This window comes from Curcuma longa, chromosome 20, assembly GCF_044706935.1.
Source record: "Curcuma longa cultivar G26 ecotype Majalengka, Jawa Barat chromosome 20, ITB_CL_G26_1.1, whole genome shotgun sequence".
Taxonomy (NCBI): Eukaryota; Viridiplantae; Streptophyta; class Magnoliopsida; order Zingiberales; family Zingiberaceae; genus Curcuma; species Curcuma longa.
In genome coordinates this window covers 6,659,036-6,675,513 of record NC_133880.1, presented here as the reverse complement: position 1 = coordinate 6,675,513, position 16,478 = coordinate 6,659,036, and the positions used below count along the sequence as shown (strand labels likewise).

General features: G+C 35.9%; 4 protein-coding genes across 4 annotated transcripts in view; 3 read left to right on the top strand and 1 right to left on the bottom strand.

Annotated features, from left to right (window-relative positions):
• LOC141812968 (uncharacterized) overlaps positions 1–7,268 on the top strand; it is a 33,646-nt gene extending 26,378 nt beyond the window's left edge. Inside the window, exons 14-17 of the mRNA XM_074700900.1 lie at positions 6,554–6,663; positions 6,842–6,917; positions 6,992–7,065; positions 7,141–7,268. Coding sequence (XP_074557001.1) covers positions 6,554–6,663; positions 6,842–6,917; positions 6,992–7,065; positions 7,141–7,268 — 388 coding nt within the window. The remainder of the gene's footprint in view (positions 1–6,553; positions 6,664–6,841; positions 6,918–6,991; positions 7,066–7,140) is intronic.
• On the top strand, positions 2,256–3,190 carry LOC141813471 (two-component response regulator ORR5-like). The gene is made up of 5 exons (XM_074701443.1): positions 2,256–2,526; positions 2,589–2,635; positions 2,713–2,790; positions 2,869–2,939; positions 3,009–3,190. Exons 1-5 carry the CDS (start codon positions 2,256–2,258, stop codon positions 3,091–3,093), a joined length of 552 nt encoding a protein of 183 aa, XP_074557544.1. The 3' UTR covers positions 3,094–3,190.
• Positions 3,267–5,774, bottom strand: LOC141813470 (putative calcium-binding protein CML21). Its single transcript, XM_074701442.1, has 3 exons — positions 5,472–5,774; positions 5,082–5,256; positions 3,267–3,662 (listed from the first exon to the last, which is right to left on the bottom strand). Exons 1-3 carry the CDS (start codon positions 5,772–5,774, stop codon positions 3,559–3,561), a joined length of 582 nt encoding a protein of 193 aa, XP_074557543.1. The 3' UTR covers positions 3,267–3,558.
• Positions 7,269–8,128: 860 nt separating the features above from the next.
• On the top strand, positions 8,129–16,246 carry LOC141813940 (uncharacterized). The gene is made up of 8 exons (XM_074701948.1): positions 8,129–8,322; positions 9,448–9,485; positions 10,985–11,059; positions 11,169–11,252; positions 11,574–11,608; positions 13,283–13,368; positions 14,065–14,130; positions 16,032–16,246. The coding sequence occupies exons 1-8, from the start codon at positions 8,256–8,258 to the stop codon at positions 16,064–16,066; spliced, it is 486 nt and encodes a 161-aa protein (XP_074558049.1). The 5' UTR covers positions 8,129–8,255; the 3' UTR covers positions 16,067–16,246.
• Positions 16,247–16,478: the final 232 nt, after the last annotated feature.

Sequence of the window (16,478 nt, the reverse complement as noted above, 5' to 3'; positions counted from 1 at the left end):
TAAATATTTCAGCAATTGATCTAAGGATGCACTTAAAATTATGGAATTATATTTCTAAAAGACACACCTAACTTTCAGATTTTTCAATGAAGGTACTTATTTTTCAGTTTATCTCGTCTGTCAATTACTATGATGCTTCATTCGAAGAACAACATCACTGTGGTACTGAATTTCAAAGAACAACATCAATATGGTATTGCATTTAAAAATTAACGTCACCATGGCATTGAATTTCAAAGAACAAGGTTGTAGCTTGGTAACCAAGGGCGGAGCCACACATTTAGCCTGGGTAGGAATAATAATTTCTATTATAGGTAAGTGAGGATGCAAGTGAAAAAATAAAAAAAGTAATAATAATTTCAATTATAGTTCAAGTAGATTTTTCGTTAAACCATTTTAGCCCGGCCACAGGTATAAATCTGGCTCCACCATTGCTGGTAACTCAACGGCGATGGAAAAGGGATAAATTTTGATTTACTATGAGAGAAAAGAAAAAACATGAAGAATTAGTCCGAATGGTGGCTCACATTTTGAGATTAGCCCGGATAAATCATCCGCGCTGGCTCCGTCATTGATCATGCCAAAGCATCAATTCATAGTTTGGCTGCTCATAAATCCGGATACGCACTAAAGATAGACGGTCATATGTGGCATTAGCAAATTGACGGATGAGATATCGAACCACCTCTTCTTTAGTTGTGGCGTTAGCAAACTTTTTTGGGGCAAGGTCAGAAGCTGATCGCCACATCAAACACGCGATCAATATATCGACAATGATGCTAGAGGTCTTCCTCCACTGATGGTACCATGGAGACAACATACTCAACAAGACTCGATACATGTCCATATGCAGTGTACTTAATATGGCAAGCTCGCAATAGATACCAATATGAAAGAGGTGTGTTGAATATAGATAGGATGTTTAAGTAGTCCAAACGTATTTCTTTTCATTTTAGAGTAGTTATCATGTAAATTGATTTATAATACAATTTATCTTTTAAAAAAATTCTAAACAATTTAAAAAAAGTTTGACATGGACGATAAGGAAGATATATAGGTGGGCATGCATGCACATGAGCGTAAAAGAAAATTAAAGTTCTCGGGACAAAACACAAAAAGTGGACATATGATATTTCTGATGTAATAATCAAGAATCAAATTTCATGGGAACTCATGATTTGTCATTTACCGCATCATGTATTTCCTGTATGTGTTCCTGAATTTACCTTCTTGCATATCCTTAGGGCTGACTCTAAAGAGTCGTTGAGGTGATGGATCTATTATTATATATAAATCATATAATTTCAAAAAATAAAAAATGAGTTGTCATGATGTTATATGGAAAAGAAAAATATTTTAATTAGCTAGTTACACTTTAAGCATTATATAATTGTAAAAATAAAAGTGGTTATATATATATATATATATATATATATATATATATATATATATATATATATATATATATATATATATATATATATATATATACACACACGCATGAATTTGATAGTTATGATAATCAATAATCAAGTTTGAGTCCTCCTAAACTTGATACAAAGTGTTTGACATTTATTAATGAGTCAAATAACATTCCATCCTTAAAAATAAATTTTAATTAATTATTTATCATCAAATATTTTATTTTTATTTATCATTAATGATCATCTCTCCTTTAAATCTTAAATCTATCGATCTATTATAATACCTAAGAAATCATAATTATTATGATAACTATAATTTTGTAACTATGATGAATATTTAATTTATTTAAAATATTTATATTATAGTAATTATAATTTTATAATTATTATAATATCTTTGATCGTGGATAATAATAAAAAATGACATAATAATAATTAAATAATTATAAATAAAAATAAAATAGTACACCCATTATGATTAAAAAATATATTCATTCCATTTTCCAACTGCCAACAACTCGCCCATAATCCGCGCCCCCAGAAGACCCAAAGCTTACGGTCTGGCCCAACCTTCCACGTGCCTGGCCAGCCCGGGGACCGTGAACGTCTCGCCCAGCAAACACGAACAAATATGACATGGCAACTTTTTACTTGAACTTATCGTTCAGAAAGTCATCGACCCACAATATAATGCCAATAAATCTTTCTCCTATTATGACTGCTGTCCCAGGAAAGATAGCAGAGCCGCCTCAACAGCTGCCGACCTCACTGCCGTAAACGAATAACTTTAAGAAATGATAGAGAGCAGGAAAACATAGCAGGAATCCTAGCATGACACACGTGGCGGTCCACGTGTACCATGCCACGTGGGCTGCCACGTGGGTTTCCTGCAATTTCCCACCCCCCTCCCAAAATCCCGAAACTCTTTCCCTCCTTCGCCGAAAACGCAAATCTCCGAGCCGCTCCCTCCTCCGACGACGAACGTCGAGAGGCGGAGATAGCGAGGGCCAATTCCACGTGTTGGCCGTCGACGACAGTTCGGTCGACCGAGCCATGATCGCCAAGCTGCTCCGCAGCTCCAAGCACAAAGGAATATTCAGGTGTTCGCGTCGGCGGCCGGAGCCAATCTGTTTGCTTACCAAGTGTTTGTTGTTTCTTCTGCAGTGACGGCCGTGGACAGCGGGAAGAAGGCGCTGGAGTTGCTGGGGCTGGTGAGCCTGGTCGGCTCGTTGGTTTTGCCATTTTTAGTTGTTTCTGCGATTTTGACGAAGAGGTTTTCTGCTGGCAGGAGCCCAACGTCAACATGATCATCACCGATTACTGGATGCCGGAGATGACAGGGTACGAGCTCCTCAAGATAGTTAAGGTGAGGAGAATCAACTCGATCCGACAAGGAAGGACACAAGGTTCATATATGATTACTGAAACTATCATCCCGTGTCAGGAGTCCTCTGAGCTAAGGGAAATCCCTGTCGTCATAATGTCGTCTGAGAACGTTCCCAGTAGAATCAACAGGTGAATCCTTTTTTCTCTCTATGTTGTTTAGCTTCGATAAATCTCATTGTTGTTGTTGATTTGGTTTAGATGTTTAGAGGAAGGAGCAGAGGATTTCTTACTGAAGCCTGTGAGGCCTTCAGATGTGTCTCGGCTGTGCAGCAGAATGAGATAGGACACGATATGCTTTGTCTCAAATCTTAATTTTGTCAGATTTTTGTTCAGATTTTCTTTTGAAAAAGAAAAGAGAATCATTTCATTGTCTGTTTCCAGAGCATTAGTAAATCTATTTTGGTTAAAACTTCAAGGAACAACAATCGAAGAGAATTTGCAAATTACAACTTAACGTAGTGAAATTTTGCGTGTATATGAATACACTCTTAAGATAATCCTGAATAGTTAGGACAAGCACAACTTCACGATAATGATAATATATCGACATACACTTGAGGTAGATTGGAACTGTCTTGATTGATGACTTCCTACTATGAAAACAGTTTGCTAGCATTGCAGAAGGAAAACAGAAATGCATCTATAGACAAAGCCATAGGGAGGATATGCTGTTCATTTGCATCCTTCACTGTGATAGGAGGCTCATTTGCAGGTAACTGAGCATCTCAGAAATGGAAGAATATATATATCACATGTCATCTTCGTCAACTTCATCAATTCCCACCCAACGAGTGAAAGCAAAGAGGAATTCCTTGAAAGTCACCATCCCATTCTTGTCCCAGTCCATTTCTTCTGTAAAAACAAAAGAGCATGGTCAAGCAAACAAGGCATTATGGTTTCATTATGGATATTATGGATGGATCACAATGATTTATAGTCACATTTATTAACAAGGTGTGGACCACGAGATAAGTACAACTGTACAAGATGAGTTCAAGCGAGACTCGACTGATAGGAGCACCATGTGAGAATGGAGCTTGGCTGAGGGGATATGGCTTCTGCTAAGGTGTGGTGTGAGGATTTTGCTAGGCTGCGGATGGAGTTTGGAAGAGGAGGATGGCTTAACTGCCTGAGGTGAGGAGACTTAAGGGCACACAACTCCTTCAATCACTCTTGCCGTTTTGGAAGCTGCTAAGTCATCTGGCCAGGTAGAGAATGTTAGAGGTAAGCTCTAAGAAGCCTGATAATGACAATTTTCTAGTGTGGACAGTCAGGTGCTTGCCAAATAACTTCCCCCTAGCCAAACAAGTGCATCTAACAGTCCTTGGTAGGACAAATCAATGAAGAACTTCCATTCACGGGCTCGGGGAAGGATTCCCTAGATAGACCTTCCTTGTCTTGATACAAGTAGGCAGTTTAGTATAACTAAAGTCTCATTTACTAGAAGTACCTCCCTAATTCATGAGTGGAGGAATTCCTAACGAATGTTTTCTACATTCGATTCAGTTACTGTCTCCTTACGGAGGGGTGTTGTGGGATTCCACACTCAATACTTTCCTTATGGAGCCATATCAATAGGGTTGTGCTTTACCTCTGCCACCAGAGGGAACAAGATTCAGTACTTCGATCTCAAGATTGTAGGTTTAACTACAGGTTGCCCGTGAAATATATATCCATCCTTTCAGTGAGTTCATAGATCTCAATCTGAGGTAAATAAAAATCGACTGAAGTTTGAATAATCAAGAGGACCGGGGTATTTTAATTATTTTGTTTTTGCATTCTACGGTTCTGTTAGTTTAAGGACAATTATTTAGACGAATACAGGAAAAACAAAACTTGGAACTTCCTCTGTTTCCTAAAGAGAAACGAGAGATGTTTAAGCCCAATTTCTTAGTTCTATTTCTACTCAAATTGGGTGAAACTGAAAGAAGCTGCCAAGTTGATTTGCAAACTTCTTAAATCACTCTACAGTTTGCTTATCCTTGTGAATTTCCCTCCAAGCAAACATCAATACAGGAAAGTATTTTCTTTCTCCTTTTCTCGTAACTTATGTTCATTCTTTCTCCCCTACTTCAACTCTAACTAAACATAGCAAAACAAGAACAAAGAATAATAGATATAGATCAATTTATCGGAATTTCCTTTTGAACAACAGAAAATGCATATGATGGGAGTGTTAATCTGAAGGAGAAGCTGATAGGTCTTTTATTATTATTATTTTTCATGTGTATTAGAAAAACAAAGAAATGGAAATGAGAGGAAATGACTGACCAAATCTTTTCATGGCAATTCGTCCTGAAGAGCGTTCCCCTGCAGTTGTTTCATTTATAGCATGTACCATCTCTGTCTTGCTAACATATCCATCCTTATTCTTGTCCAAGAACACAAAAGAATCGACTAATGTCTCGAAACTTGTCTCAAGGTCTTCCAACCCCATCCGGGATTTCTAGCAATTTAGTCATGGAAGAACGAAGTTTGAAGTTTCATTCCAAACTAGACTAGAAAAATATATGAAACTCTCGAAACAAAATCAGAGTAAAAAAGACAGTCTAGTATGAGAAACTAAGCCAAATACTTGCACAATATCAGAGTAAAAAAGATTCCAGTCATTCTAGTATGTGAACTTTTGTATGCAGGTGATAGAAGCGAAATAAAGCATACCTGTCGGCGAGATCGGTAGACAAAATCCCGCGCAGAGGCCGATCGGACGAGGAAGAAGAGGCAGGTCGCGTTCGAGGAGGCGGCGGGAGGCGACAGGGGTTTGGTTCGGCGGTTGGAGGAGGAAGAAGAGGCGGCGGAAGGCGACAGGGCTTTGGTTCGGCGGTCGGAGGAGGAAAAAGAGGCGGCGGGGATTTCGTTCGGCGGTCGGAGGAGGAAGAGGCGAAGGACTTTCGGCGCGGAGGAGGAAGAGGCAAAGGCGTTCGTCGGAGGAGGAGGGAGCGGCGCGGAGATTGCAGGAAACATGCACATCTAAATTTTTATGTCAGATGTCTTTTAATGTAACATTCACTATACATATTTTGGATTTAGGTTTTATCATTTTACACATTTAGATTCAATTTGTTGGAAGTATGCAACCTAAATAATTTTTAAGTAGATGCACCAATTATACACATGACCAGATGAATAATGTGTTTGTGATAAAATAATTTTTCATTGTTATAGTGAGTAAATGTAAGCACAGTTTGACTCTTATATTCTCTTCGCGTTTGATTATCACATGTCTAATTGATATTGCTGAAAGCTAGTGGATTAATTTCCTCCCAGCCAAACCAATTGTTCAAATATGTATCATGATTTTTTTTATTCTTTTTGTTGTATAGGACTGACTTGGATATTATGAGATCATTGGAATGATTTTGATTATTAGTTGATTATTTGTTGATTGTTTGTGCATTTATATTTGTTTTATCATGAGATGCTTCATCGTCAATTCATTGCTAAACTTATGCAACATTGAATTTGGATGATTTTATTCCCAAGATAATATAGCTAAGTCCTATTAAATATTATAGGATCTTGCTAGAAGTGCTCGATTTGAACAAATATGGAAGAAGAGGGGAAGCATAGATGCAGAAGAATGCTCTTTGAATGAAAAATGTCATTTGTATGATGTTGTTCGAGTGGATGCTGAGGATGAAACTCATCAAAGGGTGCCACAGTCCAAGTAAATTTAATATTTAGTATTTCTATTGCTTTTTTAGTATATCTTTCTGATTTATATAAGAGATTCTTGAATGCAGAGGTGCTTCTGAGGTTGATGGTGCAATTTTTGACAAGTATTTACCATTTCTATGGGAATTCCTTCCTCAAGCAGCTGAAGAGATTGAACGTTACCAAGCAAGTATAGATGGTTCCATCTTCTCTACCATCTTTAATCTTCTAATGACAAAGTTATTTATATTTTATGCTTGGAAATAAGAAATCCAATTTACATATTATGATTAATTTTATATACAGTTTAAGATCTTCCATGAGACTCGTTATGATCTTCTCACGGCTAAATTGTCCTTTTTATTTCTTTTGAACAGATAATTTTGTTTATGACATATATACCATCGGCGTCAGTATGGATACAGACACAGATAACACTGACGAGTATCCATTGTATGAATTTGGATATTTGATTAATCTAAACTTATAATTGGATTTTAATATTGATATTCATTATGTATCATTGCTATGCCAGTTTATGTGGAGGACGACTATCATGATGATCTATCACAATCTGATTATGAAAGTGATGATTCAAATGGTATGACTGTATATTTTCTTTCCTTTTAATCTGATTCATTAATGTTGGTTAATATTAATATTTGTATATTTGCAGCTGAGAACAATCCATGGAATGATTATTGTGATGAAGAATCTGACTTTGAAGATTCTGACTCATATTATGAACGACAAGTTGCCAGTGAAGAGGAAGATCAAGAGAACTGGAGATGGGAATATCGTTAAATTTGTCTATTGTACATGTGTTAAGCTGAAGCAATCATTTCAGAAACTGAAGATGAGAATGAAAATCTTATCATTGATTTAGAAGATTTCTGACTCAGATTATGAATGACAAGTTGTTAGTGAAGAGGAAAGGAAGATCGAGAGTACTAGAGATGGGAATATGTCAATTTGTTTATTGTGCACGTATTAAGTTTGTGTTGGTCGATTTTTTTTTTTTTTTGTAAACAAACGGCAAAAATTGGTCATTTGAAGTTTGTTTGGTGATTAATGTAATAGAACAACGTGTAAATATTAATTTTTGTATAAATTAGTTAAAATTTTGAAAAATTAATTTTTCATGCTAAATTTCACAATTTAAAAGTCGATAAAAACTACTTTGCCACTATGTATCATATTTTTTTTGGATAAATAAATACTTCTGAAGGTAAAACTTATATTTTCGTATGATATTTTTTTTGGATAAATAAACACTTCTGAAGTTAAAACTTATATTTTCATATGATAATATAAACACTTCTGAAATTAAAATTTTCTATGGATTACAAATGAATCGATCAGCGATTAGATCCTTCTACTTCCCATTGGGAGGCAACGATGTTGGATCCAATAGCTACAGAAGTTTTGGATATAATTTTGATATTTTTAAATATAAAATATAAATATTAAAAATTATAAAATAATTTAAAATAAAAATTATTATATATATATATATACCTGAATCCGAATCGATCGGGCTGGAAGTAATGGATCCGTTGAACCGATTACCAGTCCGGGCTGAATCCGAACTGGACCCGGCCGGGGTAGGGTCTAGGCGAATATAATGAGCCACTCGAATTTCCTACCTGGTAGAAACGACGTGTGCCCCGTTGGGAAAGCGGCGCGGCTTCTAGGGTTTCGGTGAGCGGTAAAGCAACCGCGCAATCGTCGTCATCCGAACCGATCCCTCCTTGAGGTCTTCGATCTCGATCCGGATCTCGCCAGTTGATCATGGTGAGGGGCAGGTTCAAGGCCAAGCCCACCGGCCGGAGAAACTTTTCCACGCCTGAAGAGATGGGTGATGCTCTCTAATCCCTTTTATCTTTTCCTTTTCTTGCTTTTGCATGTTCGGACCCTGACAATATTTACTTACGATGTGTTAATTCCTCGATGTATTGTTTACTGCTTGCATTTGATCAATTGCTTGATCTGATAGTGGCGTGGCCTAGTGAGTCTGTGTTTCTGAATTAGATATTTTACCTTTGATGTTACCCTAATTGGTTTAGGTCAATGTTTGGTTAAACTGAGTTTTCACTTCACTCGTGTTGTATAGCTGACCACTCAAATTTCATACGAGTGCATCCAAATTCTATTTCATTGTAGAACGTTTTGAAGTAACTAAAGAAAAATATGCAGTTAGACATAACAATATGGAACCTAATCATGACTTCATGTGCTCAGAAAGTAAGTTGATTTGATAATTTCTTCTTGGTATCCTGAAAAAAAGTGAGGTTATGCCTTCATAGACAATCTAGTTGTTGCTTGGATAGCCATGTCTTTTTCTCTAACACGTTCTTTCACAGCGCCAATGACAACTTTGTTTCACTTTATGAATACTAATTTAGCTTTATCAAAATTCTGAATTATTTCTGCTTAAGTTTCTAAGACTAGAAGTGAGTTTGAAGTGATAATTTGTGAAGAAATGAATACAATATTGTTTTCTGCAAATGACTTCTCTTTCTATTTTTTCACATTATTTTTTTTCTTGAAATAGTGCTAGGAATATAAATAGATCTGTAGGATCTTTGGTCCTGGCCATTTCTTACTATTGTGATGCACAGTATGTTTTCTTGAATTCCTCATTCCTAATAAAATGTGGTTTGAGTGGATCTGCAACTTCACTTAGCTTATCTATTTGTAAATTGTCTTAAATTGAGTTTGAAGAAATCTGTAGTATGAAATTAAGATGCTTCCCTTTTATTTGTTGCTGCTAAATAATTATCTTTGCTAAGGATATATTTAGGTTTCCAATGGGTTCTTTTTGTGTATGCCTGAGATAAGCAATTTTTAGATGTTGTAAGAATCATATAGCTGGAAAAAGTATCTTACATATAGTGAATATTTTAATTGGATAGTTCTGTCTTTTCTTATGTGCTCCAAGCTCCTCTGCATGACATGCTTTATCTATTCAATGAAATTGCAGCTGCTGGCTCCTCTGCTCGTCCTCGCACCTTCAAACAGGTTGGCAGTTTTTTATGCTTGTTAAATGAGCAGGATAATGTCTTCTATTTTCTTTGGAAAATCTTGGATGTAGCAATTACTTAATTGGTCTCCTTTTGCATTGCTCATATAATGATACTCATTGTTACAAAGATTTTTTTTCTCCCTACACAATTCTTTGAATGTTATTGCTGATTGTTTTTTATGTCAATTTTGTCAGAATCTAATTCATTTTTCAGTAACTCTGAATAGGCACTCTTTCCTTCTTGTTTGCTCATCAGATTATAGAGTATGTATAAAGCTATTCACCGTGTAGATTGACACTGTAAAAAGTCATAAAAGTATGTATCAATTGAATCAGTTTTTCCTTTTGCACAGGGCCTTTCTATTCTGTTCTTGTGTCTGTAAGTCCCTTGATTCTAGTTGGAGAAGGATTAGATGAGAAGAGTAACATAAGAGAAGTGTTTAGAACAATGTGATGGATATAATGAAAGACGTTTATCTTTCACTGGAGGTCAAGAACCTGATATTTTATTCTATTGTTGATATTTCTTCTTCCTCATTTTCTTTTCTTTTTCTTCTGTTGAACTTGCTTGATCTCCTTCTTGGGAACCTGGATTGATGTCTTTTATCCTTTTGATTCACTTCCACATTCTTTTCCATGTAAAGCCTATCTGTTAAAGGAAAACTAGTCGATGTTAGTTTGTTACTCACCAATTCCTTCCTTGAAAGATACTATGGTTGTCATGAACTCAAAGAGGTCATAAAATGTCCTGCTATGAATTCAGATTAAAATCTCTGGATGATATTTATGACTAATTTGGTCTAAAGTCAGCTTCATAACTGTGGGTGTGGTGTGAGAATTATCGAGCTAAGAATTGGGATGGTGGGAACATGTGTAGACAAAAGTCTCTAAACAAGATAATATTATTGATTGCTATTGGACTTGACTTATAAAGATAAGGAGCACCTAATCAAAATCCATCTCTTTTTGTACCAACTGGACATCTTCGAAGAACAAAACAGACGAAATATCAATTTGAAAAAAAGGAAAATACATGTTCTGAATTCATATCTGACCAAACTGGACAACAATTTATTTCAAGTTGTAGTTGAATGTTCAACGTCTTTGTTAACTATGCTTTATTACTATAAATGGTGAAAAGGCAACTTGTTTTTTTTTGTTTTCTGTTTTTTGGTTAAACATTTTACTAATTGATTGCTAGCCTGTCAGTGAGTATGCCCGGTGCACTGAAATTCTGTCGTACAATTCTGATTGGTTCAGTTGGGTATGAACTATCAGAAAATTGTGAAAGATGGGGATGCTTTTAAAGAGTTGAATTTTATTGATTTTTAAATTGAGATTTTGTAGACATTTCTCCCAAATCTTGTTTAGCATATGGTTGATGGATTTTTTTTTTTAAATTTTATTTTTTGGGATTTCTAGGTTCTTTTTGTTATGCTATTTGTAATTTTGTGTTTTTATGTAAGGACTAAGGATATCATCATAACTAACCTAGGTTCAAGTGGAAGTTGAAGATAATGAGGACGAGGAATCTGAGGAGGAAAATGAGGACTCTGAAGATGGGACTGAGGTTACAAACCTCTTTCTTGTTTCACATATATCATTTGTCATCCTTGGGTATCCATTATGTTCTGTTTCATATTTTGAATCCTTTTTCACTGCCACTGTATCTCTTGCAGAAAAAGAAGGGCATTCTTGACATTAGTGAGATTCAAAATCCAAACCTGGTAAAGCCTAAGAATTTGAAAGCTAGAACAGCTGATGTAAGTGAAAACTGAGAAACTTCTCTTTTTCTCTTGTAAATTGTAAAATCCTTTACTGTTGAGTGACATATGCAAACTTTTTCATGTTTGCCCATCTCTATCTTTAAAAATTCATTGTGGCCTATTAATTATATTTCTCTGTGCAAAATTTTGTCTATCTAGATGACCATTTTAGTATACTAGCCTTCATACATATAGCTTCTCCACACAGTAGGTTTTTTTTTATTTCTTAGTTCGTTAAGTACTATATTATCGTGTTTTCTTGGTTCTTGTCAAACAGTTTTGTAACATTTCATTATTTCTCTTGAAAATTCAATGCAGGTGGAGAGCACCCCTGAACTCTCTCGACGTGAAAGGTGTGTAACTATTCCTTTTTTATTCTTTTCAAGGCTGTTGTTGAATTTTATCTGCACTAGTTCATTTAAGCTTCTATTTTTGTATTTCTGGTTGCTTCATCCGGCTAATTTGTCATCCATGTGTTATTGATAATTAACTAATGTAATGCAAATTGTATCATATCAATTTGTAGCATCTTATCAGTACTAATTAAATAAATGAGTATACAACATTTCAATATTTTGTAATTACTGGAAAATTAAGAACGGTGTGTCGTTGATCACAGCCCCCACCTGCACTGTTTGATTAACTTGAATGAAACGTAAAGTGGCTGATTTATGATGGATGCTGTGGATGTGTGGGCAGATTTATGATGGATGCTGTGGGTGTGGTGAGGTAAATGAAAAGAGAAAACAGTGGTGAATTTTGTACATCAATTACTGATTAGCCCTTGTCTAGGTGTCTTATGTACTTTTACAAGTTTTGTCGAGTACACAGCAAACTTCATAGAAAGACATGAACTTTAATGATGCTTTTGTTTTAGTTGATCTGGGTTGACTAGCAGAAGAGGGTAGGTATGGATATTTTAGCCTGATCTGTTCAATTTGGACCACTATCCACTCTGCATCATTCACTTCTCACTTCATCTGCATCGTCATTCATCCATTTTAATCTTGTGGCTGTCATGAACCTTTACTTTGTATCTCTACTGAAATCTTTAGGTAATAACTGGTGGAGGAAACTTCTATTTGTAATCTCCCACATATTGTTATGTTGGTTCAGCTTGCTGTGGTTTTCCAGTCTATAAGACATGAGATCCATGGCTTGCTGTATAGTATAATGATGATTTATGATGGATGCTGTGGATGTGTGGGCAGATTTATGATGGATGCTGTGGGTGTGGTGAGGTAAATGAAAGAGAAAACAGTAGTGAATTTTGTACATCAATTACTGATTAGCCCTTGTCTAGGTGTCTTATGTACTTTTACAAGTTTTGTCGAGTACACAGCAACCTTCATAGAAAGACATGAACTTTAATGATGCTTTTGCTTTAGTTGATCTGGGCTGACTAGCAGAAGAGGGTAGGTATGGATATTTTAGCCCGATCTGTTTCATTTGGTCCACTATCCGCTCTGCATCATTCACTTCTCACTTCATCTGCATCGTCGTTCATCCATTTTAACCTTGTGGCTGTCATGAACCTTTATTTTGTATCTCTACTGAAATCTTTATGCAATAACTGATGGAGGAAACTTCTATTTGCAATCTCCTACATATTGTTATGTTGGTTCAGCTTGTTGTGGTTTTCCAGTCTATAAGACATGAGATCCATGGCTTGCTGTATAGTATAATGATATGTGCATTGAACTTTTTAGGTTCACATTGATGCTTTAACAGTGACATTAAATACGAGTAATCTTTTTCATTTTAATCTACTTAATTATAATTTCTGCTTTTTCCTCTGAAAATTCAATAACGTAGCACTCATCCATTTTTATAATACAATCATAATCCAGATTACTATTCTATTTCTACTATTTCATAATGTTAAACCTCAAAGACCGAAAACTTTTTATGTTGCCATAGTTCTGATGCTACTTTTAGCTTCAGCTATTAGGAGCTATTTATTATACCTATTTCTTGTTTTTTAATATATTACCATCATCAATATTGTCATGATCTCTTTTCTATAGGGAAGAGATAGAAAAACAAAAAGCTCATGAGCGATACATGAGGTTGCAAGAACAAGGGAAAACTGAACAAGCTCGGAAAGATTTGGGTAAAACCAGACAACTATCTGCCTTTTCATGTCTCTATCTCTTGTTTGTTGAAGTGATTCTTTATATAAGCTTCATGTTTTAGCAATTGACTTTTGAAAGCCACCTAGGCTCCTGACTTTTTTTACAACTTAACCATTTAATAAGATGGGACAAACTAGTAAAGTGAGTTTCTATCAAATCATACAGTGTTGTTGGTGGTACTCATGATTGGCAGTTGTTTATTGAACTTACAATCTGTGTTGTTCTGATACATCAAGCATTTAAATATTTTTTGTCTCTCTGTTAGTAGTTAAATAGGGCATCCACTGTCACAGATCATTCCTGAAACTTTGTTTAACTTGAAGCTCGCAAGGAAAATATGTCTTTTGTTTGCTTTTGGCTTGAACTCTTTTCATGTCACTTATGATATCTTTAGTGTACTTTGAACTTTAGGCATGACTATATATTCGAGGGCAACATTGGATTTTGTCACTGGAGAAAATGCTGTGCCATCTGATGGCAATGATAGTGGTTTGGTACTATAAGGATCTGTGCAAAAGTAAAAGAAAAAAGAGTGTGCTGTTTGAATCTTTTCTAAAGGCATCGTTATCTCTTCAGAACATCAAACTAAGTTGACACATTGCACTGCATAGAAGCAATTCTTCCCTTGGTTATAATTACTAAAGTTGTCTCAATTAATTTATTATGTTTCACAGAGCGTCTTGCATTAATACGACAACAAAGAGCTGAAGCTTCAAAGAAAAGAGAGGAGGAAAAAGCTGGTATGTAATTTCATATGTGAATATCCTTTAACTAAATCTTGTGTATTTGATTGCTTAAGTTATACTCTACATGCAAAATTATAGTGTATCTGGAAAATCCATAATCTTCAAATCATCAATTGGTTTGGTTGGAACCATCTATCCAATTCAACTCGGATATTATCTTGAAGCCATATTTTGTAAGAGCAAATGGTGTGGGAATGGGCATGGAGTGCAATTAAGTAGAATGGTTGATGTATTCCTTTGTTTGGTTGCATTGATGGAATGGTCTGGAATGTGGTACTTTTTGTTCTTATGTTTGGCATGCCCTATTGCTGTTGTTGAGCAACTAATTGAGCTAACATTGCCTTTTATATTATATCTTGTATATTTCAATTCACTCAACCAACTTGACCTTCTTGGTCTTTCTGGCTCATCCAACTGTTCGATCTGTCTGATTTTTTTTATCCATCTAGCTGACTTGGTCCATCAGGTTCATCAAGTCAGTATGCTCCTTCCATCTCCTTCAGTCAGTATATCACGTCTGGTTTGTTCAGTTTTTTCACTTTGTTCAACTTGCTTGATCCGCCCTATTTTTTTCAACACATTTGAACCTCCTGATATTTTTGGTTGCTTGGTCAATCTTGTCTACATGATGAGTCTGTCTGGTCTGGCCCTGATTGCTTGAGTAGGCTGACTTGTCCAGTTCACCAAATCACTTGATGTATTTAATCCCTCTTGTTCATTTTGCCTGCTTGTTGCAGTCCATCTGATTTGTCTAGTTTGTGTTCTTCAGCTAACTTATTGATTTTCATTTTAGATTTGAAATGAGGAACACATTATTTTCACTAGAGGTTAAATGCTTCATTCCAACTTTTAGGATCTAATTACTGGTGCAAAGGGAAGTTTGATGGCAGGAGAGAAGGAAAGAGGGATGGAGAGGAAGTGGGGGGAAAATGGGGGAGATTGTTTACTTGGTGGAGAAAGGGAAGAGGAAAAGGAGATGGGCAGGAGGAAATTGTCCAAATTACACCCCTTTGTCTTCAGTATTTGCTTGATAAACCCTTGCTGCACAATTTCAGAGACATGAGTCGTCTTTGTGTCTGGTCTTCTCTTTCACTGTCCGTACCATTTGAATCTTTCCAAGAATCTGCATAACTTCATGCCACAGAATGAATGAATTTAATGCATCGGACAAAAGGCAAGTGTTAACCTCCTACACCCTGCAATTCAATGCTTCAGCAGTTTGCCAGCTCGAGATTGTAGCCTTCTAGAGATAGTGTAGTCTTGGTGGATCTGAGGGTGCATAGATTGCCACTTGAAGTCACCATTGAGCTTGTGAAGATGCAGGAGAAGTCATCTGTAGTTTTTGGAAGCCACTCAAGGATGAAGACAAATGGTTGTTTCATCTTTCCACTTCAAATCTCCTCCCGTCCATTGCCTCCACTTGGTGTCTCTATGATGATCTGTGGAGGAGACCTTTGTCGCTGTCTTCCCTCCTTCCCTCATTAATATTAAACAGATGATTCTGTGGTTGAAACCACCTGCGTGATCTTGGCTTCTGAGAATGAATCTGTTCTCTGCAAGTACTCTTACCCTTGAGCTATTAATACGTTGTATTACTTGTTTCATCTGAGAGTGTTCAATTCAAATATTAGAATAAAATTGTAAAAATGAGAATCCTCGATTCCATCCCACCCTCTTACACATGCCTTACGAAAGAGTTCCATTACATATTCTTACATCAATATCTACTCAAATGCCAGCCCTTTTTCAAAAGTTTTTGAGGAATTGCATTAAGATGGATAATTGTTTGAGATACTTATCTGATGTATTCACAGATTAAATAATGTACTGCTTCTGTTCACTTTTCATACTGATACCATTCCAATGTACTTGAAATCTACCTCTTAATCTTGCAGCTAAAGAACAGAAGAAGGCCGAAGCACGCAAGTGATAATAATGGACAAGTGTGGTTTCCATCTGCTTGTATTTTCTAGTAAATTATGATCTTAAATTGTACTTTGCTGCATTAACATTCATTAGATATGCTCTTTAATCAGATTGAAATTTCAACGAAGTAATTTCCATAAATTTGGTTTTGTAAACAAGAATACTAAACATTATACTAAAATGTCTGCTTCAGTAAGTATCTTTGACCAAGATTGTTGGCTTCTCTTTCCATGATTTTACGTTGGCTAGCTATTCTTTTCGAAGTTCCAAAATACTGTTTTCCAAACTTGGTGGGCCTGTCCAACAGATTCTTCGTCTTGGTGACGTTTTTTTTTGTTTCTTTTATTTCGAATCCTTTATATTGCATCACTTTAATTTATTGCATTAGCCTACATTGAAAATGTTATTATTATTTC

What these genes read in the sequence shown, in the direction of transcription:
- LOC141813470 (XM_074701442.1), bottom strand. Translation starts at nt 5,774, where the DNA reads ATGTTTCCTGCAATCTCCGCGCCGCTCCCTCCTCCTCCGACGAACGCC. An exon ending in TCTACCGATCTCGCCGACAG is followed by an intron (nt 5,257 to 5,471) that starts GTATGCTTTATT and finishes CTAAATTGCTAG; the next exon opens with AAATCCCGGATGGGGTTGGA. An exon ending in AATTGCCATGAAAAGATTTG is followed by an intron (nt 3,663 to 5,081) that starts GTCAGTCATTTC and finishes TTGTTTTTACAG; the next exon opens with AAGAAATGGACTGGGACAAG.
- LOC141813471 (XM_074701443.1), top strand. Translation starts at nt 2,256, where the DNA reads ATGACACACGTGGCGGTCCACGTGTACCATGCCACGTGGGCTGCCACG. An exon ending in GCACAAAGGAATATTCAGGT is followed by an intron (nt 2,527 to 2,588) that starts GTTCGCGTCGGC and finishes TTTCTTCTGCAG; the next exon opens with TGACGGCCGTGGACAGCGGG. An exon ending in AGCTCCTCAAGATAGTTAAG is followed by an intron (nt 2,791 to 2,868) that starts GTGAGGAGAATC and finishes ATCCCGTGTCAG; the next exon opens with GAGTCCTCTGAGCTAAGGGA.
- LOC141813940 (XM_074701948.1), top strand. Translation starts at nt 8,256, where the DNA reads ATGGTGAGGGGCAGGTTCAAGGCCAAGCCCACCGGCCGGAGAAACTTT. An exon ending in GTCCTCGCACCTTCAAACAG is followed by an intron (nt 9,486 to 10,984) that starts GTTGGCAGTTTT and finishes TAACTAACCTAG; the next exon opens with GTTCAAGTGGAAGTTGAAGA. An exon ending in TGAAAGCTAGAACAGCTGAT is followed by an intron (nt 11,253 to 11,573) that starts GTAAGTGAAAAC and finishes AATTCAATGCAG; the next exon opens with GTGGAGAGCACCCCTGAACT.